The 26,384-nt window shown below is 41.9% G+C and overlaps 1 protein-coding gene across 1 annotated transcript; it reads right to left on the reverse strand.

The window, feature by feature from the left end:
• Positions 1-1,370: 1,370 nt before the first annotated feature.
• Positions 1,371-23,987, reverse strand: SDR16C5 (short chain dehydrogenase/reductase family 16C member 5). The gene is made up of 7 exons (XM_045861615.1): positions 23,765-23,987; positions 19,975-20,321; positions 15,612-15,743; positions 13,127-13,226; positions 6,337-6,481; positions 5,551-5,676; positions 1,371-1,696 (listed from the first exon to the last, which is right to left on the reverse strand). The coding sequence occupies exons 2-7, from the start codon at positions 20,305-20,307 to the stop codon at positions 1,609-1,611; spliced, it is 924 nt and encodes a 307-aa protein (XP_045717571.1). The 5' UTR covers positions 20,308-20,321; positions 23,765-23,987; the 3' UTR covers positions 1,371-1,608.
• Between the last annotated feature and the right edge of the window lie 2,397 nt (positions 23,988-26,384).

The raw sequence follows: 26,384 nt of genomic DNA on the forward strand, positions 1-26,384 counted from the left end.
ATAATTGCTGTTAATGCTGTTATGCGTGGTGGATGCCCACCAGGCCCCACATCTTTGTTTTACTAAATCCCCTAAGAGTCTCTTCTTTCTTCTTCAGCTAAATGGACAGGCCCCTCGAATATATGCTTTTGGAATTGTAATATAGGAGCAATATTGTGTCTCTCTGTTAATTAACCTTGTTAACCAAGGATTTGGAACATCAGCGGGTTAATCTAAGAGGGCCTTTTCATCCTCTCAGTGCACATCTACAGCTGAGTAGGATGTCACTCTTGTGAAATAAGATGCCTTTTATTCTTTGGCATACACCAAACTGCTTTATTATTTTTTGAGTAATGATGTAATATTCTTGATTTATGAAATGTATAAAGTGCTTAGCCTCATGCCAGGCTCAGTAAATATTAGCTATTACTTTTATTATCATAAAACAAGTTTTTTGAAAGACTTTCTGAATGGAAAGGAAACACAGGAGCAGAGTTGTCAGAATCAGACAGCTCAAGATAAATCAGTGCACAGCAGATTCTGGACTCTACATTCCTGTTGTCGCTCTAAGAGCAACTTACCCCCATGATATTTAAGCTCTTTTGACTCTCAAAGGGTCTTCCAAGGTACCCCTCATCCCTTCCTGCTCCCCACACCAAAGAAAATAAGAGACAAAGGATGCTGTTTTTCTTGCAAGGCAAGGTGCCCCGTCCAGCTCGGAAGGCGTTCCAGGGTATGGTAATTAACACAGTTCTCTTAATCTTGCTTTTATGGTGAATCTCCAAAGCATAAAAGCAGTTGGCCAGTTGATTAAACTGTAAGAATACAATCAATCTGAAATGAAGGAAGCACCCATGAATACAAATGCATAAAATTGTCCATCCTGTGGAAAAATACAACATGAATCCCAACTTGAAATACTAAACACTTGAAATTAACCACATGAATGTGTTTTCTGGATTAATAGGTAGAATTTCATTTAATTCAGTAGAATGTCATTTTCAGAGTAAGAAGCAACCATTCATTGATCTCTTTTAGGAAAAAATGGATTCCATCGAGAGTTTGATCTATGGTCACTGCCTACTAGGGATTTCAGGGAATGGACAGGAAGGGTCCCTCCCATGGCACCTGATGTGCTTTCAGTGGGACTGCTCCTGCTCTGTGAGCATCCAGGGTGTGTGGACATAAGCATTTATGTGGCTGCTTTGGAAAGAGGGACACAGGAGGCTGGCTTTTTCTACACCAAGGGACACACAGAGGTTCAGAAATGCCAAGGCTGAGAGCAAGGTGAGAGGAAATCCAGAGTTTTGTATTCTCTGGAGAGAAGGCACTCCAGCTGAACACTCAGCATGTGAAAAGATTCTTTCACTCATATCTGTTGTAAGCAGAGATGACAAAAATGAGCTGTTTTTATTAATTTTAAAAATCTCACCATAAAAGCAGATAGTAACATTACTGGTATTTTCAAAAGTATTGGTTGAAAATACTAGTCCAGATAGAACAAGAATGATACTTAGAGTCTCCAGGTATATTCTATCAGGAAAAAAAATCCTTTTCTTCATTGAAATAAGCGATGTGTAACACTGGGTATCAGATGACATCAGCCACAGAGTTCTTCTTTTTTGGTCTTTAGTTCTTCTTTCCAATGAAGCCATTCATCAGACTGAAGATGCCCATATATTCAGCCAAGAGCAGTCCCATCTTGATGGGCAAGATACTAAAGAGAACACAAGAGGAAACATTCTCAGTTATTCATAAAAGCATCTTCATCAGTGCAGCTGAAAAGCAGTGCCAGACCTGTCACAGACGAATTCATACATGCACACGTTAATTAACGTGCACGCCTCAGGGTCACCCTGGGCCTGTCCACTATGTGGGAGGACACTGGCACAGGGTCTCTCTCTCTCCTTGCTTTATTTACATTATTCAATTCACTTCTCATGTCCATTTCCAAAGTGGCCTTACACTATGTAGTGATTGAAGGAAGCAGTGAAGTCTTGGGCTGGCTGAGCCTGATGGAAACCTGGCTCTGTCATTTACAGTGTCATCTCAGGCAAGTTATTTAGCGTGTGAGCCTTATTTCTTCCAGTGTAAAACGAAGTCATCAGTTTTTTTTTCTGGGACCCCTGCAAGAATTAGATGCAGTAGCTCCTCAAGTGTTTGGCAAGACCCAAGACTGGTCACCTACTCCACCCCCACCTGCCCCTCCTAAGAGAGCTCTCTGACCCTCTTGATTCTACTGAGGAGAGGTACAGTAAACAGAGCAGGCACAGTAAATCTGAGACTTGAACCAAGGGTGGGGTAAAGGACCTGTGCTCGCTGTCCCTCTGGGGATACCCCATGAAATCCGGGTGGTTCCTGCCCTTCCCATTTTCAGGTCTCCTATAAATGTTACATTCATGAGACCGTCCCTGAACACCACACTGAAAATCACATCTCAGCTTGTGCCCTGTCCCTTACTACTCTGGGATTTCCTCTTCCTGCTTTATATTTCTCCATAGCACTTATGACCACAGAGCATACCTTTTTTTTTTTTTTACTTTATTGTTTTTTGTTTGTTCCCTGTTCCTTACCCTCTGGGAAGATAATTTCCACAAGGGCAGGGACAGTTGTCTCTCTTGCTCTTTGCTGTAACCCCCGATCCTAGGAGGCCAGCAATGCATAGCATACACGAGGCACTCTCTAATGCTTCTGGGGTGAACATTTTAGGGAGTGTGTGATGTGATCCCCTTCACCGAACTTCTTCACGTTTCCAAAGTCTTCTCGAAGCTAGGTAGCTCTCTCTCAATTTAGGGCCCAGAACTAATATCCTCTCAAAATAAGTATAAACCCTATACTTATTTAAAAAATTAGAAAAATGAAGTCCCATGTTCTTTACAATTGGCGTTACTAACTTCTATTAGCAAGTGTAGCCACTGTACTGTGAACATGCACACTGTCCAGGAAAGTCATTACAGTCACCCATTCACAGGCTGTCATAGCATTGACTTCTACATCTTAAATGAGCACATTGGACCCAGAAAAAAAGGTCATGCTCAGAGTCACAGACTTGGTAAACAGGAGGGTTATAACTCCGGACTTCAGTCTCCTTGTCCAAGATGCTGTGCCCCACCCATATGGCCTCAGTCAGCCCTACAGTCAGCACTCATGTGCTAGGTGAAGCATGAAGAAGTAAAGGGATGGAAGAATGATTTTTGGGTTCATTGCACAAAGTAGATACAATTAGCTAAAGAGAAAAGACATTTGCTTATGCAGGAAGAGCAGTGGCTGCTAGCCATGTGGTAGACACAAGGCATGAGATCTGTGTTCAAACAACTGAACAATTGTTGCTGTCAGGAGCAATGGAACCACTGGAAGTTTAAAACGAGACAGATTTCAACTCCACAGAGGGGAGAGGGTCAATAATCCAACGTGCTTCCTTGCAAAGCAGAAACCCCTACTAGGGGGAAGTGTAACAAGATGACCTGTTACAATGTAGAAAGTGAACTGAGACCTGGGAATCAGCAGTTGCTTCAGGCAGTTCAGCACTGCTGTTCCTGTAACTGGAGCAAATGCTCATAAATGGCAGGTGATGTGTCTCAGAACTAAAAAGCAATGGAAAGCAGAGAAGGAGGGGAAAAGATGCTGTCATGTGCTTTTAAGAGGTGGTTATCTTTTCAGAGTTTTTCCCCCAAGTCTTTAACCATCTTAAGCACAAATTTATCCCCTATTGCCAGTTTTACCCCTACCACAAGCTCCTGAAATATCTGCCTTAGTGTGTGGTCTTGACTTTGGGCTCTGCACTCAAGTAAGCATGGACACAATAGCTATTCTGACAACTACTCTCCCATGACTGGCATAAGAAAAAGCATCTCTCCTAAAAAAATAGTAATTTCAATTTGTCCACAGGTCATTCAGTGAATCCAATCTTAAAACCTTTTTATATTAGTTCTGTAATTTTATTTTCCAAATGGTATTTGTCTTTGAAGGGTGGCTGAGAGAGCTGTAGCTAAAATAAAGTGGGGCCCAATGTTTTGTAACAATACTTCCTTAGATTTACACATGACTTTAATATATATATATATAATGTGTTTTAAGATCTCTTAAAACTTATAACACAAAATATTGAATCACCTTCCATCCCATCATTAATTTCCCATACTTTTGTAAGTATTGAATGCCTCCTTTTTTGTCAGGCCTTTTTCTGGAGCTGCACATACACAACAGTAAGCAGAAACCAACTGGCCTCTAATCTCAAGGAATTTATGACCCAGGGGGAGACCTCACAAAGAAATGTTCAATGCAGCTGTGAGACGTTCAAAGGAGGCCAAGGCCAGGTGCTAGGAGAGTGTGCACTGGAGCCATTTGGGATATTCTGGGAAATCAGGGAAAGAATGCTTACACCAAGAGGGGGCACAGTATGTTCAAATGCCCTGAACTGTTTCCAGGACCAAGGACTCTGCCAGTAGGCTGAGCAGAGGCAGGGAGAAGGAGGGAGTGGCAGACGAGATGGGAGAGGTCAGTGTCAGACTACATGGCTTTTATAAAATTATAACCCAGGCCTCACCCACAAAGATTCTGATTCAATTAGAGGAGGGACTAGGGAAAGATATTTTTAAAAATCTTCCAGGTAAAGAGGCCAGGGTTGAGATTCATTAGCCTAGGATATCTGATTCTTAATCTAAGGGTTATAGGAAGCTACTCAGTTGTTGACAGTGGGATGACATTCAGATACACATCTTGTGTCACTAGGCTGCCTGCAATATCTACACCCAGTGACAAAAAAGGAAGCCTTTAAAAAAGCATTCAAATAGCTTTCAACTTTATAAAACCCACCTTTTTAAAAAAGATAAAAAGAGGTGACAATAGATGTGCAATAGATGTGCTACCTAGGTATTCATTAGAATCTCTGGCATTAGAGATTCAAATTCAAATAGAGTGGTGACAATTTAAATTCCAAGTCTTCAAGGAATTTCCTATTTGTCCTCAGAAATCTCTCATCCTATATCATGCAAGCATCTTCCTTTAAAATGAAAACCTTACTCACTTATGCTCTTTATTTAAAAAAAAATGTTTCCATAAAAGAACTGCAGATCCCAGAAATTTTTCTGATTTGAACAATTTTGTTGCACTAGGGAATTTGCGATAGAATTGTGTGATACCTTCCAAAATAAAGTGCCTTCCAAATAAGTCAGTTTGCTTATATTTGAGGTGTTTCCATGATATCTTATTTGATCCTTACAGTGATATGGTGAGGAAATGGAGAAACAAAGACATTAAATGACTCCTTCAAGGTCAAACCAGAAGTAAGTCTCAGTTCTTCTGACTTCTAGCTTCATGGCCTTCCCCCCCCCACCTCATACATGAATCCACTTCTTTTTTGACAATAATGCTAAGAAGGCTGGCAGGATCCAACTCCACTTTCTAGACCCCTGGGAGGCACGGCAACTATGCAAATTTGTTATTATGTCAGCAAATGGGCACAAGGGAGGAATCATTTAACAGATAATTTTTAAGTGGCTTCTTCTAGTGGGATTTGGAATAAATTATTGATTGATACATTAGAGAAGTCATAGAAGCTGACATTGTTACCTTTTTAAAAACATCATGAAGTATATAAACCTTGGTATACACAAGTACGTTTTTTCCTGCAGGATAGCATCTACTATCTTTCTGACTGCATACTCTGGTTCCAAAATTGGTAACAGAGATGGACAGCTAGGAGGTAAACATACAAACAGGAAACCAAAGTTAACAAATAAATAAAAACAATTCTTATATATTGAGGATAAAAAGATTGTAAGACATTATCATTTATTTGCTTCTTTCACTTCCAGATTTGATCTATTTATTCCCTTATTAACAAAATGGTAATAACTAGAATATGAAATGGAAAATATGGAAAACGATGATTCTAATTAATACAGTGGGGTACAGTATGCGTACATGTAAAACCATACTAAAACAAGGTCTAATTATAAAGCAAGTCTTTGCAAACTAATTTTCTGTCATCTCCATGAGATGCAGAATGGGGCATCTGTGTCCCTTCACTGATTTCCAGTCCTTCCCTGGAATCAGGGAAGAGGGCGGAAGGAAGGGAATGTGTGTGGCTGCCTGCTGGGGACATGGGTGAGCAGATTCAGGCTATCAGGTGGCTATTAGTGGGACACGGCTTTGAAAAACCATTCCCATTAAATTCCACATCTTAAACACAAACACGTTTGAGCAAAAAGTAAATTCTGAAGCCATTTATAAATCAGGCTGAACCCCCAAAATACATCTTTTTACACAACTTTAAAAAACAGGTAGAAAATAATAAAACAGATAATCGATTATTTTCTAAAATACAGTTTCTTTGAAATTACAGGACATACTTACCCAGTAGTACAACCTTCAAACATTCCAGTTTTTATAAAAAATGGGCACACAATAGTGGTTTTGATCCCTGTTATTTTCTGAGCAAATAGTTCCATAAATATAGATTCAGCAAATCCAAAGGCTGCAAATTTACTTGCACAGTAATCTGAAAAAGACAAACAATCCTGATGTACATTCTGAAGTTTAAAAACTGGCATTACATTCAGGTGTCCTTATAACACTAACCAACAGAGAATGGATGTGCAGGGAACCTCTGATGGCCATGTTGCTAGACAGTACTTATGCACTGATGAGTGGTCAGACAGTGGGCTAGCTCTTATGTGGGGCACACAGTGTGTGTGTGCAGTCCCTGCCCCAAAGAACTTCAACCCAAGTGGGCAGAAGACACACAAAAGAAGAAATATAGTAAGTGATGTAGGAGGCTAGGCAAGAGAGGGCAGCATGGGTCATCATAGTCAGACCAAAATTTCTTCTAACTATAACTCTTCCACTTCCAGAAGAAAAACAAAAAACTCAGTATCTTAAATCACAACCTCTTAAATATCTTTAAAATGCAGGGAGAGTGGAAAGTGGCATTTATATCAGTTTAGAGCTTGCTGTCTTCAGTCACTCTCACTTTAAGTTAACACCTGAGTATTCAATTCACTGAATGGAAAAGTCTGGAGTAGAAAAGGCATTTGGGTGGAATTCTCCTTTCCTTTCCCTCATGGTCAAATGAGGTATATGCACTGGCTCTGTTGAGAAGCAGCTACCACAGCTGGCAGGAACCAGGAACCTGGCACACAAGTGCCAGGTGTGGGGCTGTCAGGCCCACTGCTGCCTAAGGCAGAAGGAGGGATGGGGAGAGGAGTTCTGATCAGCTTCTAGGATCATCGGAGTCATCTGGTGTATGATGACTCTGACATGCAGTTCAATAACCTCAACTCCCAGGATTATGATGAACAGATGTGGCCCAGGATCAGGGAATCTGCATTCTAAATAACTTTGGCAGTTCTGATGCAGGGGAGCCAAGACCTCTACTGTGGGAATTAGAAAAGGCTTATAGTTGTTTCTAAGGTCAGCTGTGGGTGGAAGAGTCCAGTTGAAGATAGAGATACTATGTCAGAAAAAGGATTAACAGAAGCTGTAAATATACCTGTATTACTTTGAGGTTTCATCATTTATCAGGTGAATGAAAGAAAGAGGTAATACTAATATGTGATGATTTCTAAGAATGACAGAGGAAGGTAAGTCCAGGGTACAGGGAGATGTGTTTAGACTGGTAACAGTTTCAGTGACTGGTGCTTCTGAAAAACCTATTCACATAACTGAGATGAACTGTGCCTAGGCTGGTATTGTGGATCTTGAACGATGCCACTCAGCTCAAGTGCCCAATGGGCAAGCTGACCAAAGTTATCAGAGTGTTGCAGCTAGCCTTTCTGATGCGTTAGTCTCAGGGATCTGTGTCAGCCAGTACACAGGACGTTGCTCCAGGGGATGATGCCCTAGTAGGGAATGACAAGATTTCTGCTTCTCCTAGAACCAGCTCTTGAGTTGGACCACCTTCACCAAGGATCTCGGTGCACCTCTTTGCTCCCTCCCCACTGCTAATGTCAAGTCAGTCGCAAGGGAGATAGAAATGACAATTACTTTGTGCAAGTCTTCCAACCAGTGGGAAAGCAAAGTGATAAAGCTGAGGTTTCTTGGGGTGGAGAAATTATCTCCAAACTGACAGCAGGGGGAGACTTCAGAAGGCAAGAGTGGTCAGTCTTACACCATCCTGATGACACTGCCTGGCAATCTGGGAGATGGTGACTCTGCTAATCACTTGTGTAAAAACATTCATCAGTAAGTTTCTCTCTTTCTTTTTTTTTTTTTTTTAAACCCAGAGGACTGCATAAGACTTAATGATTCCAAAGTGCATACTTCAACTATGGGTAAGTATATCTGATTGGCAGTTTTTTAAAAAATATATTTTATTGATTATGCTATTACAGTTGTCTCATTTCCTCCCCTTCATTCCCCTCAACCCTGCACACCCTCTCCCACCCACATTCCCCCCTTTTAGTTCATGTCCATGTGTCATAAGTTCTTTAGCTTCTACATTTCCCATACTATTCTTGCCCTCCCTGTCTATTTTCTACCTACCATCTATGCTACTTATTCTCTGTAACTTTTCCCCCTCTCTTCTCCTCCCACTCCCCTGCAGATAACCCTTCATGTGATCTCCATTTCTGTGGTTCTGTTCCTGTTCTAGTTGTTTGTTTAGTTTGTTTTTGTTTTTGTTTTAGGTGTGGTTGTTAAGAACTGTGAGTTTGCTGTCATTTTATTATACATGATTTTTATCTTCTTTTTCTTAGATAAGTCCCTTTAACATTTCATAAAATAAGGGCTTGGTGATGATGAACTCCTTCAACTTGACCTTATCTGAGAAGCACTTTTTCTGCCCTTCCATTCTAAATGAAAGCTTTGCTGGATAGAGCAATCTGAGATGTAGGTCCTTGTCTTTCATGACTTGGAATACTTCTTTCCAGCCACTTGTTGCTTGTAAGGTCTCTTTTGAGAAATCAGCTGACAGTCTGATGGGAACTCCTTTGTAGGTAACTGTCTCCTTATCTCTTGCTGCTTCTAGGATTCTCTCCTTCATTTTTACCTTGGCTAATGTAATTATGATGTGCCTTGGTGTGTTCTTCCTTGGGTCTAATTTCTTTGGGACTCTCTGAGCTTCCTGGACTTCCTGGAAGTCTATTTCCTTTGCCAGAATGGGGAAGTTCTCATTTATTATTTGTTCAAATAACTTTTCCACTTGTTGCTCTTCCTCTTCCCCTTCTGGTATCCCTATAATTTGGATGTTGGAACGTTTAAAGATGTCCTGGAGGTTCCTAAGCCTCTCTTCATTTTTTTGAATTCTCATTTCTTCATTCTTTTCTGTTTGGTTGTTTCTTTCTTCTTCTGGTCCACTCCATGGATTTGAGTCCCAGTTTTCTTCCCATCACTATTGGTTACCTGTGTATCTTCCTTCATTTCACTTAGCGTAGCCTTCATTTTTTCATCTAATTTGTGACCAAAATCAACCAATTCTGTAAGCATCCTGATCATCAGTGCTTTGAACTATGCATCTGATAGGTTGGCTATCTCTTTGTTGCTTAGTTGTATTTGCTGTGGAGCTTTTAACTGTTCTTCCGTTTTGGCCCCCCCCTTTTTTTTTGGTCTTGTCATGCCTGTTATGTAAAGGGGTGGAGCCTTAGGTGTTCACCAGGGCAGGGCAAGCCAGCCACTGGCTGTATGTGGGGCAGGGGTCTGAGAGGGAACAATGGCGCTTGCTTTGCTCTCTCTCAGACTCCAGCCCCCTTTGCCGCTGCCCCCAAGCAAACTGGGCCCTTCTGGTGCTGATTTCCATGTGGGTGGGCTTGTGCACGTTTTAGGACCCCCTGGGTCTCTCCAATGAACTCTCCTGTGAGGCTGGGAGTCTCTCCCTATGCCTCAACCCCCAAAGGTGTTTTCAATCGGTGCCCCGAGGCTCTATTTCCTGGCACTGGGACCCTGGGTTGCATGGTCTGTCTAACTCCCTATTTTTTGCCTGGTTTATCAGTGTAGATGAATGTATCTATTTTAACTCCTTGGTTGTTGGACTTCCATACAGTTCAATTTTCTGTCAGTTCTGGTTTGCTTTTTGTTTCTAAATTGTTGTTGTCCTTATTTTGGTTGTGTGAGGAGGCACAGTGTGTCCACCTATGCCTCCATCTTGGCTGGAAGTCCTTGATGGGCAGTTTTGGTGCACTATTTAGTTCTCAACCACTTCCCTTATTGAATACACTTCTTAATTTATTATCTTTATTATTGGTGCAGGTCAAAGCTGATTACTCACAGCTATTATGTAAGCTAAAGTTAGAAAAAAGTGCAAGTGTGGAGGGTCCGAACTGTATGACCAGTGATATGCTAGGGGAGGAAAGGTTACCCTGGGGGCGAGGTCCTTTTTTCTTCGGTTGCATCCATTGCTAGGCACTTGGGACTTTCTGCCTGGCTGACCTTCTGTGCCTGGCCCTATTGTCCTTCCTCTGCTCATTTCTACCTGCCTGGGTCCTGGAAGTGAACTACAGGCAGAGGTTTGAATCTTAGCACCACAATCTACTAGCTATGGAAGCTTGGATGCCACTGCCATTGTGTGAAGTTTCTCCAAATTGAATTAATAAAGAATGATATAAGAGCTAGATCTCCAAGGTGGCGGCATAGGCAAACATGGCTTGGCTCTTTGCACAACAACATAAAAATTACAACTAAACTTTAGAACACCCACCACTCAGAACTGCCAGAAATCGAGTTGAATGGCGGTCCTGCAACCACAAAATTAAAGAAGAAACCATATTTATCCAGACTGGTAGGAGGGGTAAAGATGCAGAGATGTGGAATGGGCTAGTCACACACCTATGTGTGGCTGATAAAAATCAGAGGGATAGCGGGAATGAGGGGTCCCAGCCCCACATCAGGCCTCCAAGCTCAGGGTTCCAGTGCCAGGAAGATAAATCCCTGTGGCCTCTGGCTGTAAAAACCAGTATAGATTAAGTAGGTAGTAGAAACTGCTGAATTCCCAGGCAGTTCATCTTAAAGGGCCTGTAATTGGACTTACTCAGACTCCCTCCCTCTGAGCTCCAACACCAGGGCAGCAGCTTGAAAGGTTACTAGTGGCATACAAGGAGGAATTGAAGTGTCTGGCATCAGGGCGAGAGTGGGGGACAGCTTTCTCCAAGACAGACAGCTGGCAGAGGCCACTGGTCCTCTTCTAGGCTCTCCTTGACAATGGCAGAGTGGGCACCATATCTGAAACTCCATCAACCTAGCTCACAGTTTGCCCCACACTGGTGATTCCCTGAGGCTCTCCCCCACCCAATTTATGGGCCTATCTAAATGGTTAACAGTGGCTTTTCCTTGACTTACCTTGGCTCATGCTTTTGAACTTCCTAAATCCTCTCAAACAAGCAGTAGCTGGCTTCAGCAAGTCCCTGTGCTTTGCTAAGTGGCTCCAGGTCTGGCACTAGCAGCCTTGCTTCACAGCTTGGCCTTGCTAGGGCACTTTGAAGCCCAGCAAAAGAAGCAGTCGGCTGCTGATCACTTTATACCTTGTACCAAGTGGCCCCAGACAGAACATAATGGGATATTGGGGACCTGCTGAAGTAAGCTCTGCTTTGTAGAGTGAGATACTGCACAGCTGATCCTCTACAGAGGGCGGAGGTTGGTGGTCAGTGGCTATAGCCAGTCCTTGCAGCTAACTGGTCTAGCTAAATCCCTCCCATTGACCTGCCAACAACAATCAAAGCTCAATTACAAGAGGGGGGTGTACTCAGCCCAATGAAGGATGCATCTTGAGTACCCAGTGTGGGTGAGAGGGGAGGCTGTGCCACTGGACCCTGAAGTACTCCTACTACATTAGGCCATGCTACCAACACAGGGAGTCACAGCAGCTCTACCTAACACATAGAAACAAATACAGGGAGGCTGCCAAAATGAGCAGACAAAGAAACATGGTGCAAATGAAAGAACAGATCAAAACTCCAGAAAAGGAACTAAAAAGGGAGATCAGCAATCTTGCAGATGCAGAGTACAAAACACTCATTATAAGGATGCTCCAGTAACTTAGTGAGTACCTCAACAGCAGAAAAAAGACCCAGTCAGAAATGAGGGATAAACAAACTGAAATAAAGAATGATCAACAGGGAATCAACAGTAGAGTGGATGAAGCTGAGCATCAAATCAGTGATTTGGAACATAAGGAAGCAAAAAACAACCAATCAGAATAGCAAGAAGAAAAAAAAATCCACCCCTTCAAAAAAAAAATGAAGATCGTGTATGAAGCTTCTGGGACAACTTCAAGCATTCCAACACTTGCATCATGGGGTGCCAGAAAGGAAAGAGAAAATGTAAGAAATTGGAAAGCTATTTGAAAAAATAATCAAATCAAAACAAAACAAACAAACAAAAACCTTCCCTAATTTGATGAAGGAAACAGGCATACAAGCCCAGGAAGCACAGAGTGCCAAACAAGATGGACATAAAGAAACCCACACCAAGACACAACATAATCAAAATGCCAAAGGTGAATGATAAGAGAAAATCTTAAAAGTAGCAAGAGAAAAGCATGTAGTTACCTACAACAGAGTTCCCATAAGACTATCAGCTGATTTCTCAAAGGAAACTTTGCCAGCAAGAAGAAATTGGCAAGGGATGATCAAAGTGATGAAAAGCAAGGACCTACAATCAAAGTGACTCTATGCAGCAAAACTATCATTTAAAATTGAAGAGCAGATAAAGACCTTCTCAGATAAAAAAAAAAAAAAAACTAAAGGAGCTCGTCATTTATTATATGAAATGTTAAAGGACTTATTTAAGAAAAAGAAGATCAAAACTATTAACAACAAAATGACAATAAATACATATCTATCAACAATTTAAGCTAAAAAACAAACTACACAAACAAGCGGAACAGAAACAGAATCATAGATATGGAGAATGGTTTGATGGCAGCCAGGAGGGTGGGGGCAGGGTTGGGGGAATAGGTGAAGGGATTAAGAAGCACAAGTTGATAGTTACAAAATAGTTTTGGGGATGTAAAGTACAACATAGAAATGAAGAAGCCAAAGAGCTTATACGCATGACCCATGGACATGAACAAAGGTGTGGGGATTGCCTGAGGGAGTAGGGGGTGCTGGGTGGATTGGGGCAAAGGGGGAAAATCTGGGACAACTGTAATAGCATATTCAAAAAGTATAATTAAAAAAGGAAAAAGTACAAATGTAAAATGTTACATGTTTCTTACCTGCCAGTCCATTTACTCCAATTAATCCAGCTGAACTTGAAATGCAAACCAAATGTCCATGGTCATTAGCAATCATAGCAGGCAGAAAGGCTTTATAAGTCTAAGAAGAGCAAAGTAAAATTTTTAATGCTTTATACCACATTTTACATTTTTTCAGATATTTATATGATCATTGTGATTAAAAATTTTTTTAAGCTCATAAAAATACCTGAAGATATTGGGATATAAAAGCTTAAACATCTGGAAAGTAACCATGTTAACTTGCTTAAACTATTAAACCAGTGTTTTCCTCATGGTATACTAATATTATTACAAACCATTTATTCAGACTTATATTTGACCTTTATTTTTTATTTTATTACTTTTTATATTATATCTCCTCAGGAAAACATAACACTACAGAATGTCTATTACAGCCTATGGAGAACTTCATCCTTAGGCCATAGCATGAGCTCCTGGTTTCAGTCCCATAAGTCATATTTTACTTTAAAAAATAAAATATCAAGACAATAATTGAAGCAGTACAGGAGAATCTTAGTTGTGGCAGCCACAGTCCAGAAAGGAAAAAAAATATGATTATTTAGATTATAATCAAGAATAAGATTTAGGTATATATTGCCTTCTCCCCGCCCCACCCTGGGATCATATTTGAATTTCAAACTTTTCTGAATAGTGTTCACAGGAAATACTATTGTTGGTTTCAGTTTAAAAAATACCACTGTGTTTTAAAATTTATTTCTACTTCCTTGAATAAGTTTCTTAATATTATTCCACATCATAAAAAGAGATTATCTGTTGGAAATAGGGGACTGAGGACTACAGGACACCTTCGAGTTTGGTGTGGGATCAGGAGAAAAAAGATAAAGGAGAGAGCATGAGCTTTGGGGGATGTATTCTGCAACAAAGAAATAATAACCAAATAATTGTTTCCTAATGTGAATAAATATGAGAAAAGGGATGTCTTATAAAAGTCAACCAACCTTTGTTTGTCTGCCTCATAATGAGTTTCAGAGAGAACCTAACATATAGAGAGAGATGAAAAATCAAAACAAGCAGCATGGTGAAACACTCTGTGGCTTCTGCTATGAGTCACTTCACTTCTCCCTGTGGACATTCCCTTTGGGACCCTTGTCACCATGGGCTCTCTGATCCTCTAGCAAGTAAGTGCTTATACCACGCAGGTGCTCAGAGAATGTACACTGACTTGCCTAGGAAAAGTGTACAGAGTGAGAGGATGTGAGGAGCGGGCAAGGGCCAGGGAAACATCAGTATTTCAGGAACATCTAGAAGAGATAATGAAAGCAGAGAGGCGGGAAAAGAATATGGAAGCCACAGGAGTGGAGACTTTTAAGGACATTGTCTTTATCTTCATTCTGACCATATATTCTGACTTCACTGTGATGAAGCACAGGGGCATGTGGGACAAGACAACATAAATCACTTGCAGTAGTTCCGGAAGGAGCATGGTGGCTACTTAGTTCTAAGTCCATCTTTCTCCTGAAAACTAAAGAGAACACCAAGAATGCCACCAGCACCATCACATTTTTGGTGCAACCAAGGGACAGAAAACCTACAAATTCCAAATTACATTTTTGAAAAATCTTCACCTGAGGATATGTTTACTGATTTTAGAGGGTGAGGAGAGAGACAGAGAGAAACATCAACTAGTTTTCTCAAATGTGTGCACTGACCAGGGATTGAACCCGCAACCTAGGTATGGGCCCCATGGGTAATCAAACCCACAACCTTTTGGTGGATAGGATCATGCTCCAACCAAACGAACCACTAGGCCAGGGCTCCAAATGAAATGGAAAGGCTGTCAAAGGAGAGTTGGGTGGAGGTCCATGTGGAGAGGTGTGAGGAGAATGGAGGGGATCTCAGAAACCCCAGTACATAGCTGGCCCAGGGAAGGACAAGCTGTCAGTGGGGAGGGAACAAAATGGCTCAAGCGCTATGAGAGGCAGAGTGAGGAGATGCGCAGGACTACCAAGAAAATGCATGGCCAGGGTTGTCAGTGGCTGTGTCCCTTAACGTCCACAGCATGTAGTCAGTCACCAGGGCTACTGCTAGAAACTCTCCTTTCCCTGGTGAGGTGCTGAGTCAGGTAACAGAATGTGTGGTTTTCCCAGAACAGACCTGATTAATGCTTGCTTAATAAAACTGTCCCATTTCACTCTCAAAAGAGTTCCAGCTTAGAGAAATGATAAGGTCACCTTGGTCGTGTCTAAGTGCTGTCACTTGCTGTGTACCCTTGAGCAAATCTTTTAACTTCTGTGATTCCTTTTTCACTAAGGCACCTAGGATAGTGTTTGGTGATGAATAAATGATAGTGTCTTTGTAGGATTCCCTGAGCAGAGGCTCTGGGAGGTGTGGGTTGAGTTGGATTCAGAGGAGATAAGTGGGTAGACCAGGATAATATGAAATTGAGAAGACTGTACTTTATTCAGAGGATAATATTTATTAGGAGAAAAGAAAAAATAATTACCCATAAATGTGCTTTGAAATTCACATCGAAAGACTTTTCCATAAGCTCATCTGGGCAGTTAAGGAACTTCCTGCCTGTTACAATGCCGGCATTGTTGATTAGTATGGAAACATCACCAACTTCTTTTTTAACCTGAATTGAGAAACAAGAGCAACACCATCAACGCAGTAACTCCTTATATGATATAGGTTTAGTTTCCCCCCAATTTTATATTCCTCTTATCCTTGTTAACATAGACTGAATTTATGCAGCCTGAAAACACAGCATATTTTATTTCCTTTGCTGAATGTACAGTGCATCAGAGATCCAAGTTTGATGCTTTTCTTCTCATTTATTCATTCCTTACACTTCAACACTGCAATGCTGCTTTCCTTCTACACTTAGAGCTATTCTTATATTCAGTGAATAGTAACTTTGTTCTGTGCTCTAAGCAGCATATCACTTTAATCAATGTGATGGGACACAACGCTGTTATAACCATGCCATATAAATCAAGACCTAGCACACAGAGGTTGGGTGCTGTAGGGAGTGAAAAGAGGAAGTATGATATTCATATCTATGCTTTAAACACACAGAACCTGTATGCTCTGTTTTTATCAACTGGCTGGTTTCCTTCTCCTTCTCACTAACTTCAAGGCCCAAGATATGTGAAGAGAGGAACCGAGTAGGCCCCATTTGCTGCTGTAATGCTGGCCAGAGTAGGTATCCAATAACTTATTTAAGAAATAAAAATTCTGCAAGGGACACTGGAGGCTTCTGCTTAGAGCATATCTTCAGCGTGTAGCCCTGGCTGTCACGTGAGCAATGGGCACAGGATTCCAGGACTGACACCAGGAGGTGGTGCCGTCCCTTTGCTCCTCATTGTGGTTTAAATTTCATTACTGTAATTGGTATTACATAGCAGGGACCCTGTCCCCCAAATCCAAGAAAAGTGCTGGTGGCAGTCATGCACTGCCAGGGGGCTCATCACTGACATGTCCAGTTCTGTATGTGTGTGTATGTGTGTGCCTGCATGTGTGTGCACCTGTCTGGATGGATGGTACAGTTTGGTTCGGGGGAGGATGGGTCCCACGATGAGGGTGACATGTGTTAGGTATTTACTAGCTAACAAGCTCTGTAATCTAGAAAATATTTAGGATGAAATAGAAACAAAGGAAATCTCACTTCCATGTTAGAGTTTTCAGTTCAAAGCACTGGAAACAATCAACAAAGTCTGATTTGGAGAGTGGTTAAATATGCATGGTCAAATACTAGTTGAACAGCAGTCAAGGCTAGAAACAACTAGGTAAGCCTTACCAGAGGTAGAATAAAAACTGGGACAGTTTGTGGGCTGGAAGACAGCCATAGTGTTAGAGGCTGATGTCCTAACTCAGAATCAGGAGGGCTGAGCTGGAAGTTACATCTAAGGGAGAAATAACAGGGTCGTGTGTTCCACCACCATCTCCCCTACAAATACAGCATGTCATCACACACTCAACATAAACATCAGATTTTAATTTCAAGGTAGGCACTGAAGGTTTTATTATCCATGACTTACATATCTGCAGTATATAAAAACTGTATATTTATGATTCATACTTGAGACATACCAGACTAAGCATTTGTGACAGGATTTTTCATGTGAATAATCTTTCTCCCTTTGATATATCTGTTTTGTATATAGGGTTATCTTTTTATTTTTAAGTATTATCTTGCTCCCAAGTCTACTTTTTTCCTTTAAATTAAGTGTGGAAAGGCAAGTACTCAGCCTCTGCTGCTTTAGGGAGGAAAAGGATCAGGTTTAACTGATTGTGACTTAACTATATGTTTAACTATTGCTGACCAGTGATAACACAATGGAATGGTCACTTGGAGATGAGTGTAAGTTTGTTGGTATTGTGTTGTTTTACAAGGGACAAAGGGCTAATATCTAAGGGAGAATGCCACAGATTCTAGTTTTATATTAGTTTTCTTTTCCTTTTTTTTTGCATCCATTATTCTCTTTGTTGTAAGAATGTGGCAACAGTCTATTCAGCCTCAGCTCACAACCCTGGGAAGACTTGCACATGAGCTGTGCCCACTTGCTGGCCAGGATTTCTCTGCGTACACTCATGCTATGGCAACAGAAACTTCAGCAAGGCTGAGCATGTCAGTGTCTAGCACCACCCTGCCTGGGATGGCTGATTTGAATTTCCCAGCCACTACTTAGTCATAGTGGGCAGCAGGTGAAAGTCTACTTCTACCAGTGACTACGTGGTTTAAAAGGTGGAACAATCCTCAAGTTTGACTTTGATCATCAGGAATCAGTAATAAACCTTAAAAAATTTTTCACAGATGCTACAAATACAAACATACCTCATTTTTACAAATAAGGCAAGACCCTCCATCAGCAAAAAGATCATAATTTGCCTTGTTGTGGCACTTGCCTTATTGTGACAGTCTCCCTATTGAGACATTCATTTTATTGTGCTGAACCCTCACTATCTCAAAGATATGCCTGTAATAAGTTAAGGATTTCTTTCTGTTGAACCAATTCAATCAATTACAGGTATGCCAAGCAAAACTGATTATGATTTGGCTTCTCTATAAGGGATCATGGTCACTAAACATATAGTTAACATAAAGTTAGGACACTTCCACATGCCAAATCAAGGACAAGTGACAAGTACATAGCTCCAGTTTGGTCTTGTGTTTATTTTTCAAAATGACCTCTCATCCAGGATGCTAGGTATCAGGCTGGCCTTTCAGTGCTAATCTATGATCTGGGATGCAAGCTTTCAAGGTTATTGGGGTCTCAGTGGAGATAAAACAATGTCATACTGCTCTGACAATTTTCACCTTGATCCCTCCACTATGGGACACTTTTTAAAAATTCTCTGGTATCTTCCCTTTATCTATAATAAGAAGTGGAGATGCTTGGTTTTTAAGGGTGGAAAATGGTTTGCTTCTCCTGAATACAGAAGAGTATATAATTAATTCTCTGCAAGACCCAAAAGTAAGAAAAGCTGAATAATGGGCTAGTAATATGGCCACGTTTGACCATTTCTGAAGCTGAGCATCTTGGGCAGAACTAAGTTATAAATATGGAGAAGAGGGAAGAAATTATTTATGAAGTGCCTTATATTAGCTTGCTCCATCTGAAGTGGTTAAGTGTTTGAATAGGAGCCAGTTATTGCTTAAGGGAGGCCTGAGAAGTTGTAGTCAGTGTAAGCCAACATGCCAGGTGATTGGTACTTCAAGTGCAAAGACTTGAATTTGTGAGTTTGGCGTGAACCCACGCTAGCTTTTCATGCTTGGCTCTCCAGATGGCTCTGGACAGCCTGTGATTGGAGATGTTAGAACAGATGTGTAAAATGTAAAAACAAATTTAAAAGTTACAGACTCACTGGCCAGTGACCTGCAAACCTTTCCACTAGGAAGTGAGGTGAAAAGTAGCAGGGACTTAGAGCAGAGAAGCTGGGCAAGAACTTTCCAAAGTGGTTGGGCTGCTTGTCACAGGCTGGTCTGGCTCCTTCCTTCTAAATGAATGGGGGAACTCTGGGAAAGAAAAGTGGCCCTGGAGAGTGATGTGTGGAGTACTTGTGCCAATGTGAAGGAGAAATCCTTAATAAGGAAAGGAGGCAGCCAGCAAACAAAAATGTGCCCCTACAAACTAAGAAAACCCTTAGGGTTGGCACACGAGAGCTTCGGTCTCCTGAAAGCATTCTTTATATGAACACCTCTGTCATCACCAATAGAACAACTGAGGTTAACAGTTTTTAGAATGAATAAAATATTCTAATTTTCTCATGACAACTTAAGAGAAGTACACATTCAAATAAAAGGCACTGTGATGGGGTAGAAATAGCTCGATTTAAAATCAGTCTAAACAGGTGTTTACATCCTGGCTTAGTCATGCAGTAGCTCCACAACCCTGAGCAGGTCATTTAATATCTCTGTGACTCAGTTTCTTTATCCTCACAGAAGGATGCTATCACCTACCTTAGGGGCCATTACGGTCAGTATAGAGTGGTGGTTAGAGCACCTACTCAGGAGTCAACAGACTCAGGTCCCAGTTGTAGCTTTGCTACTTATTAACTGTTTCTTGTCTAAGCTATTTACCTGCCCTCAGTCTTGGTTTCCTCCTTTGTGAAATGGAGATAATAACAGGCCTTACTTTATAGGATTATGATAGAATACATACAGGGTGCTTAGCATGGTGTATTGCATATCAGTGAGAACTCAAAATTCCTAATTTCCACTCTCCAATAATTTTTACATTAAAGGAATGCTGAAGATAGACAAATTGGCACTGAGAAATGGCAGACAAAGAATCTGACATATGTCCAAGTACTTACATAGAGTTCTTACTATCCATAGCAAACAGGGAGCACCCAGGTTTTACCTGATCAGCTAATCTATACACTTCTTCCTTTCGACTGCAGTCACAGGTATAGGCATAGGCTCTTGTGGCTCCCTCGTCCTGAGCCATCCAGCATGTTTCCTCATTCCCCTCCTCGTTGACATCCCAGAGAACAAGCACAGCTCCGAGGCGGGCGAATTTGAGGGCTAAAAGCCTTCCGAGTCCACTCCCAGCACCTGTTATGAGTATGATTTCACCAGCAACATTCTTCCGTGGTTTTGGAATTAAGGTAAAAATCAGAGTCTCCAGAAGAGCGAACAGTGATTTTCCAAAGAAAATTAAAAATTTCTTTGCAGAGTCCATTTTGGGAGCCATATTCTGACTGACACCTATAGAGAAAGAAAGACTTGTATAGAGACCGAGGTGTCTACTCCTTCTGCATTTGCTTACTACATCAAGCTCAAATTTTTGGAAATATTAAAAAAAACAACCCAAAAAACAAAAAACTGAGAAGCATGATTTAAACATCTCTCCTGGTAGCAGACTTTGAACTTAGAAAGAGGAGGGGACTGCATCTTGGTTGAATTTCATGCACAGCATCAAGCTTGGCCCACAACTGTGCACTGCTAACTAAGTATTACAGGTGACAAATGTTCATTCATGCTTATTAACCATACCCAAATTTAACCCAGAGGAGACATTCATTATTTCTCAGACCTAACCTTTCTTCCTGATAATCAGAATCCTGTTGACTGATTTATGTTCAAAGCCTTGACCATATCATGATGTCGGTGCCATCCCTGCTATGTCTTTGGTTTTATTTTTGTCTCCTTTTAGGTTTGTGTTTTCTCATTTGCACCATTGTTCTTTAATTATGTGTCACAATTTAAAATCTGAGATTCAAGAGAAAAACATAAAATCCTATTTGCGTGATGTATTTTAAGAAGAGTAATTAGTTGTTCATTCTAAACCTTTTCTGATGAATTTACTGTCAGCTCTGGATACCCCTTCCCCAGCTCTGAGTCCCTGTGCCTGTGACGTAGGCCACCAGTGAGAGACACATCTGGATTCCTGCCCTGCCTTGCCCTGCCCAGCTGTGAAACCTGGGGTAGGCCCCAGCGCCTCTCTGGGTCTAGGTCTCCTCATCTGCTCTTACTGGTCCTGTGTTTTTTACAGATGAAATAAGAATGTATCTGATGTGCTGGACCACTAGCTGGCTTATAGTAGGTGCTTTACAAACGTTATCCTGTTTCTCAGATTCATGGTGCTACGCATCAATAAGGCATCCGATAGGTCTGCTAGATGAATAACAAATCTCCCCTTGACAAGCTCACACTGGGTTCCATGCTTATATCCTGTTATCAGTTACTTACAGTTCAATGAGGAGTTTACAAGATGTTTTACTAACAACTAGTTGAGAAAAAAAGAGGTCTTATTTCCTCCAGGTTGAGAAGACATGTTTAGCAGGGAGCATATTCTGGTGGGCATGGGGGGGGGTTCCCTGAGTGGAGTGTCCAACTGACAGGCACAGAGGAGGGCAGGTGATGTTCATTAAAGAACAGCAGGTCCTCACTTTGCAGTTGGATGAGGACAGATTAGTTACTATTAATGTTTATGGGTGGATAGATTCAACCACAGGAGGGCTTTGAGGGCTCATTCTGCAGATGAGACTAAGGATCAGAGAGAATATATATGCAGTTTATCCAAAGTCCCCGTGTTTGCTAGTGGAGGGCCAGGTGTTCATTTATTATGTTTACTGAGCAATGATGCTGGGCACTGGGGTTGAGGGGATGGGTAGCCTCTTGTATTCTCTGGTCTGGTGAGATAAGGATCTAGTCAAAGAGATAGACATTAAGTGAATGAATACAACAGCACAAGCTATAGTAGTATAAAGAAAAGTGCAGGGAGCTATAGAGAGTAGAAAGGAGATGTAGTTTAGGTTGTGGGCAGGATAGTAGAGAACAGGAGAAATTTGCTGGGAACTGACAATTGAACAGATATCCATATGATGAATGGTGAGAGGTAGACAGATCTGGGAGTGGTGTGCCTGGCAGAGAAACAGAAGAGTGTGAGCCTTAAGGTAGGTATGACCTGTGTGTCCAGGACTGTCCAGGGAATAAGAATGCTGGAACTGGGGGACACAGGCATTCAGGTTAAACAACGAGTGTTTGCTGTGGAGCACTAGGTTTTACCATATGTTGGATGAAATGGCCTTTAAACTCTCTGGCATTTTGTTTGAATTTATTTTCATAGAGAGGTTGGGATAATTGCTTGGGAACCCCAGACCTTGCAGGACTTGGAAAGAAGGTGTCCTGAAGGGTGAATGTGGTATTTGGACCCTTATTTTAAATAGCCATGGGGTATGTATGTACCTTTAGACCTGTAAGGATGAGGTGCCTTTCTACAGTAAAGCAACACCCTGGGCACTGGCAACACCCCTTACATAAGAAAGCCCACATGAGGCCACTCATGCCCTTTCAGGCACACCCTGGGCACTGGCAACACCCCTTACATAAGAAAGCCCACATGAGGCCACTCATGCCCTTTCAGGCATACAACCATGTAAGTCCTAGCCAGAAGGACAAAGGTCTACTTCTCTCCTCATGATACAGGTGGCTAGGAGTCTTACCACTGACTAGGGTGACAACAACATTCTTAATGCCAGGGGTTCCAATATTGCACAGTCTCAATGTGGGCATGATGCAACACCAAGCACAGGCCCATTGTGTATCCCTGTCCTGGCAGATGCTTAAGAGCATGGCACCCTGAGGTTCTCCCTTCCTTGGGGTTTATGGTGTCTGTGGGGGACCTGCACAGGTAATGAGGCCTAGAGATTAAAGTTTGGGTTGGATTTTGGATCTGCCACTCACTTCTCTGCAACCTTGGTTAAAATTATGTCATCTCTTGTGCATCAGTTTCCTCCTGTAAATAGGGGAATGCTAACAGTACCTACCATTACTTATGAAATAGGGAGCCTTACATAAAGGTCCTCATTGCCCATCCACCCCAGGCGCCTCCAGGATGCACAGGGTGGGGGTGGGATGGGACAAAAGGAGTCAAGGTTGGATTTCAGGGCCTGCCATGTTACAGGCCTTGCTAGAATAGTGCTAGGCACATAATGACAGCAAAACAAATATCAGCTAAAGCTCACTGATGTTACTGCTAGCATATAAATGAATAATCCCTGACTACAGCAATTAAAGATGGCTATAGTAACTATACTTACAAACAAAAGTAAATGTGAAGTTCCATTTTAGTGTAAAGACCCTTACTTAGAAAGTGACAGCATATTACATTTAATCAGGCTGAAGACTTCTTTGGTGTCTCCGTCTCCTGTCCTAGCCTCCTAGTCCCAAAGCTGCACTAACCGGGTACATTGTAAACAGATGACCCATTATTCCCAGGCCAGGGTAAGGCGCGGGGGTGGTGGCGAGATAAGGGGCAAGAGAGTATTTGGGGGCATCAGGAAGGGAGAGAGAGATGCATTCAGTTAGCAGAGAGCAGGCCACCTAGGCAGAATGGACCAAAAGGGAGCCCAGAGAGTCATCCTACCCTCTGCTCTGGGTCGGGGAAGGCGGCTAGCAGTTCACCCTTGCGGGGCTCGGCGGCGGTCTTGGCAGTCTGGGCCTCTGGGACGCAGCCACCTGGCGCTCACTCCCAGGCTCAGCGCCCTTCCGAGCTCGCCCCGAGCTCCCTCGGTGTCCCCCACCAACGCTAAGGCCCGAGTCGCTCGGATCTCGCAAGACTTGGGCCGCAGGGGGCTGGCGGGCCGCGAGCGCCACTCCTCCCAGAGGTTGTCCCCAGGCCCTTTACGGGGACTTGGCCAACTCACCCGAGACACGCTGCCCTCGCTGCCCTCGGTGAAGCCGGCCTCCTTTGCCTCAGTACCGGGTCACTGACTCGCAGCTGGACTCAGGCTCAAGGTTTACTCCGGCGCCCACAGGAGACCAAGCCGGAAGGCGGGTCAGCCGCGCTCTCGCACGGGGTGGGGCCGCCCGGGCCCTCTAGCGCCACCTGGGCTGCATTCCTTACTTTTTTCTCCCGCGTCCAGATTTAGAAGCTGGAAATTAGGTCGCAAAGACCAGATGCGCGCGCCAAATTTCAAACATAAGAAGCCCCTCCTCTCCCCGTGGGACGTTCAAAAATTTCCATAGCTAGGCTGCTTCCTAGATCATTAAAGCAGAATTTTTGAGTTGGAAGGGGAACCAGGTAATACTATTTAAAAGTTCCCCAGGTGTTTCCAAGCACAGCCCAGAAGCCGGAACTGTTGTATTAGAGAACAAAGGGGAGGCAGGTGTGGGAGTCCAGGCAGGGAGACAGCCAGTCATGCCTGTGGGAGGCTGGACACGGAAGCAGCATCTGACCCTTCCACCAGGATCAAGGTTAACAGCTTCCCTGGCGCTGTGACAGTAAATAGTGTTGGCGTGGCAGAGCCTCGGGGCAGCTGGAGGGGTCAGGGGAGTGGGTGTGGCTCTAGCCAGAGGCGGAGGAGAGGAGGATTTAGGGAAAAGCTCCTTCTAATATAGTGAAGTTGAGAAAAAACAGAAAAAGTCAGCAATGTACTCTGATCCAATCAATATTTTTGAACATCTCTTTGTACAATGATTCAGAAAATACAGCGATTCACATCAACCTAGAAAAAAAGATAAAAATCACTTAACCTTAGCTAATCATACTAATTAATCATACTCTAATATAAGCATAACTTACCACTGAACGTTTGTAATAGAGGCTGGAGTTGATGGGTGGCATAAGGAACTGAAATGTCACTAAATTTGGGGGTATTGAAGGAGAAACAGGGAGTAAGGGCAAGACTGCGTTTGGAATTCACCCAAGATTGGGTAGGATGCACATAAGGGACAAGTGGTCAAGTGGTCAAAATATGAGTGCAAAGCAATGGGGTTGACTGATGATATAATTAAGGGGAACTAGTTTGGAGGCCTCACTTGGCCTTGATGTGGGGAAAACTCGGTGGATTGACCATAATGCTGAAAGCTAAGAAAGTATTTTTAAAGGGTCCTTTGTGGCAAAGCTTAGGAACAGACAATTAATTTATGATAGAAGATGCAGAATGGGCTAATGATGTATGAAAAATATGCTCAAACTTCATTCTTAGTTAGAGAAAACATTTCTTGCCTTCCAAACTGATACATGTTAAAAGAAGGAGAATGGCCTCATACAGGAGTGGTGTAAATTATACATTTCTAGAGAGCAAGATTTATCAGGAGCTAAAAAGGGATAAGCCCTTTCACCCAATTAATTCCACCTATGGGGCTTTATCTTTACAACATAATCAGGTATCATTTGTTGATTTCACAAAGGGAAACTGATCACCAGGAGTCAGAAGTTGGAAAAGAGACTTTTGACTGTACTGAATCATGGAATATATTACTCTTCCTGGAGATAAGTGTGTTAATAAAAAATAAATTGATCATTGCCCTGTCTGTGTAGCTCAGTTGGTTACAGCATCATCCAGATATGCCAAAGTTGTGGGTTTGATCCCTGGTCAGGGCACATACAGGAAGCGACCAACAAACGCATAAATAAGTGGAACAACAAATTCTTGTTTCTCTTTCTCCTCCCTCCTCTTTCTCTCTGTAAAATCAATAAATAAAAATTAAAAAATAAATTCATCACTAATTGCTAAGTAATATGTGTAGATAGAGTGCTCTACAACCGTTTTTTATGAAATGTTTTTCAAGGATATAAGAAAATACTCTGAACATAATGCGTATTTAAAAAGTATGGTACAAAACTAACTATAGGCTATGATCCTACATTTCTGTGACAATTTTATTTATATGCACTAGAAATATTAGAAGTAAATTCACCAACATCTGAGTATTTTTTATTATCAAATAGTGGAATTGTGGTTGATTTGTATTTTTTTTGCCTTTTTGTATTTTCCAAATTTTCTATTGTGTGCATATTTTTATTTCATAATAAAATGTTTCTTAGAACATATCAAGACATTTCCACCTAAGAAGGTAGACAAAGCATATGTATTTATAGCCTATTTCTTCTGAAATTCCACTGAAATGAAAGGGAAGATAGAAAAACGTGAATAAAAAGATACTGTGTTAGCAAGAAAGGGACTCCTAGTGAGGACTGACTGGAGGCTGGTAAGCAGATGGATCCCATTTCCAGAAACCAGAGCAAAAGGTACCTTAACCCAAAACATGCCCTGGGAAGGCACAACAGTAATGAGTCATTCTTCCCAGCAGAAACCCGGAGTAACTCCAATTCAGTAAACAAAAACAAAGAGTGGAAATAGGACATTGGGCATTGAGATGGAATAAGAACCTTGACACAAAAGGACAAAACAATGAAAGTGTTGAAAAAATGTAAAAAATTATTTTGTAATTTGGGGCTGGGCAAAGAACCAGCAATAATTCATTTGACTACATAAAAAATATCAACTTCTGTTGATATTCCATTAATCATGGTGTGGT

This window comes from Phyllostomus hastatus, unplaced genomic scaffold (genome assembly GCF_019186645.2).
Source record: "Phyllostomus hastatus isolate PE091 unplaced genomic scaffold, TTU_PhHast_1.1 phas_scaffold_21, whole genome shotgun sequence".
Taxonomy (NCBI): domain Eukaryota; kingdom Metazoa; phylum Chordata; class Mammalia; order Chiroptera; family Phyllostomidae; genus Phyllostomus; species Phyllostomus hastatus.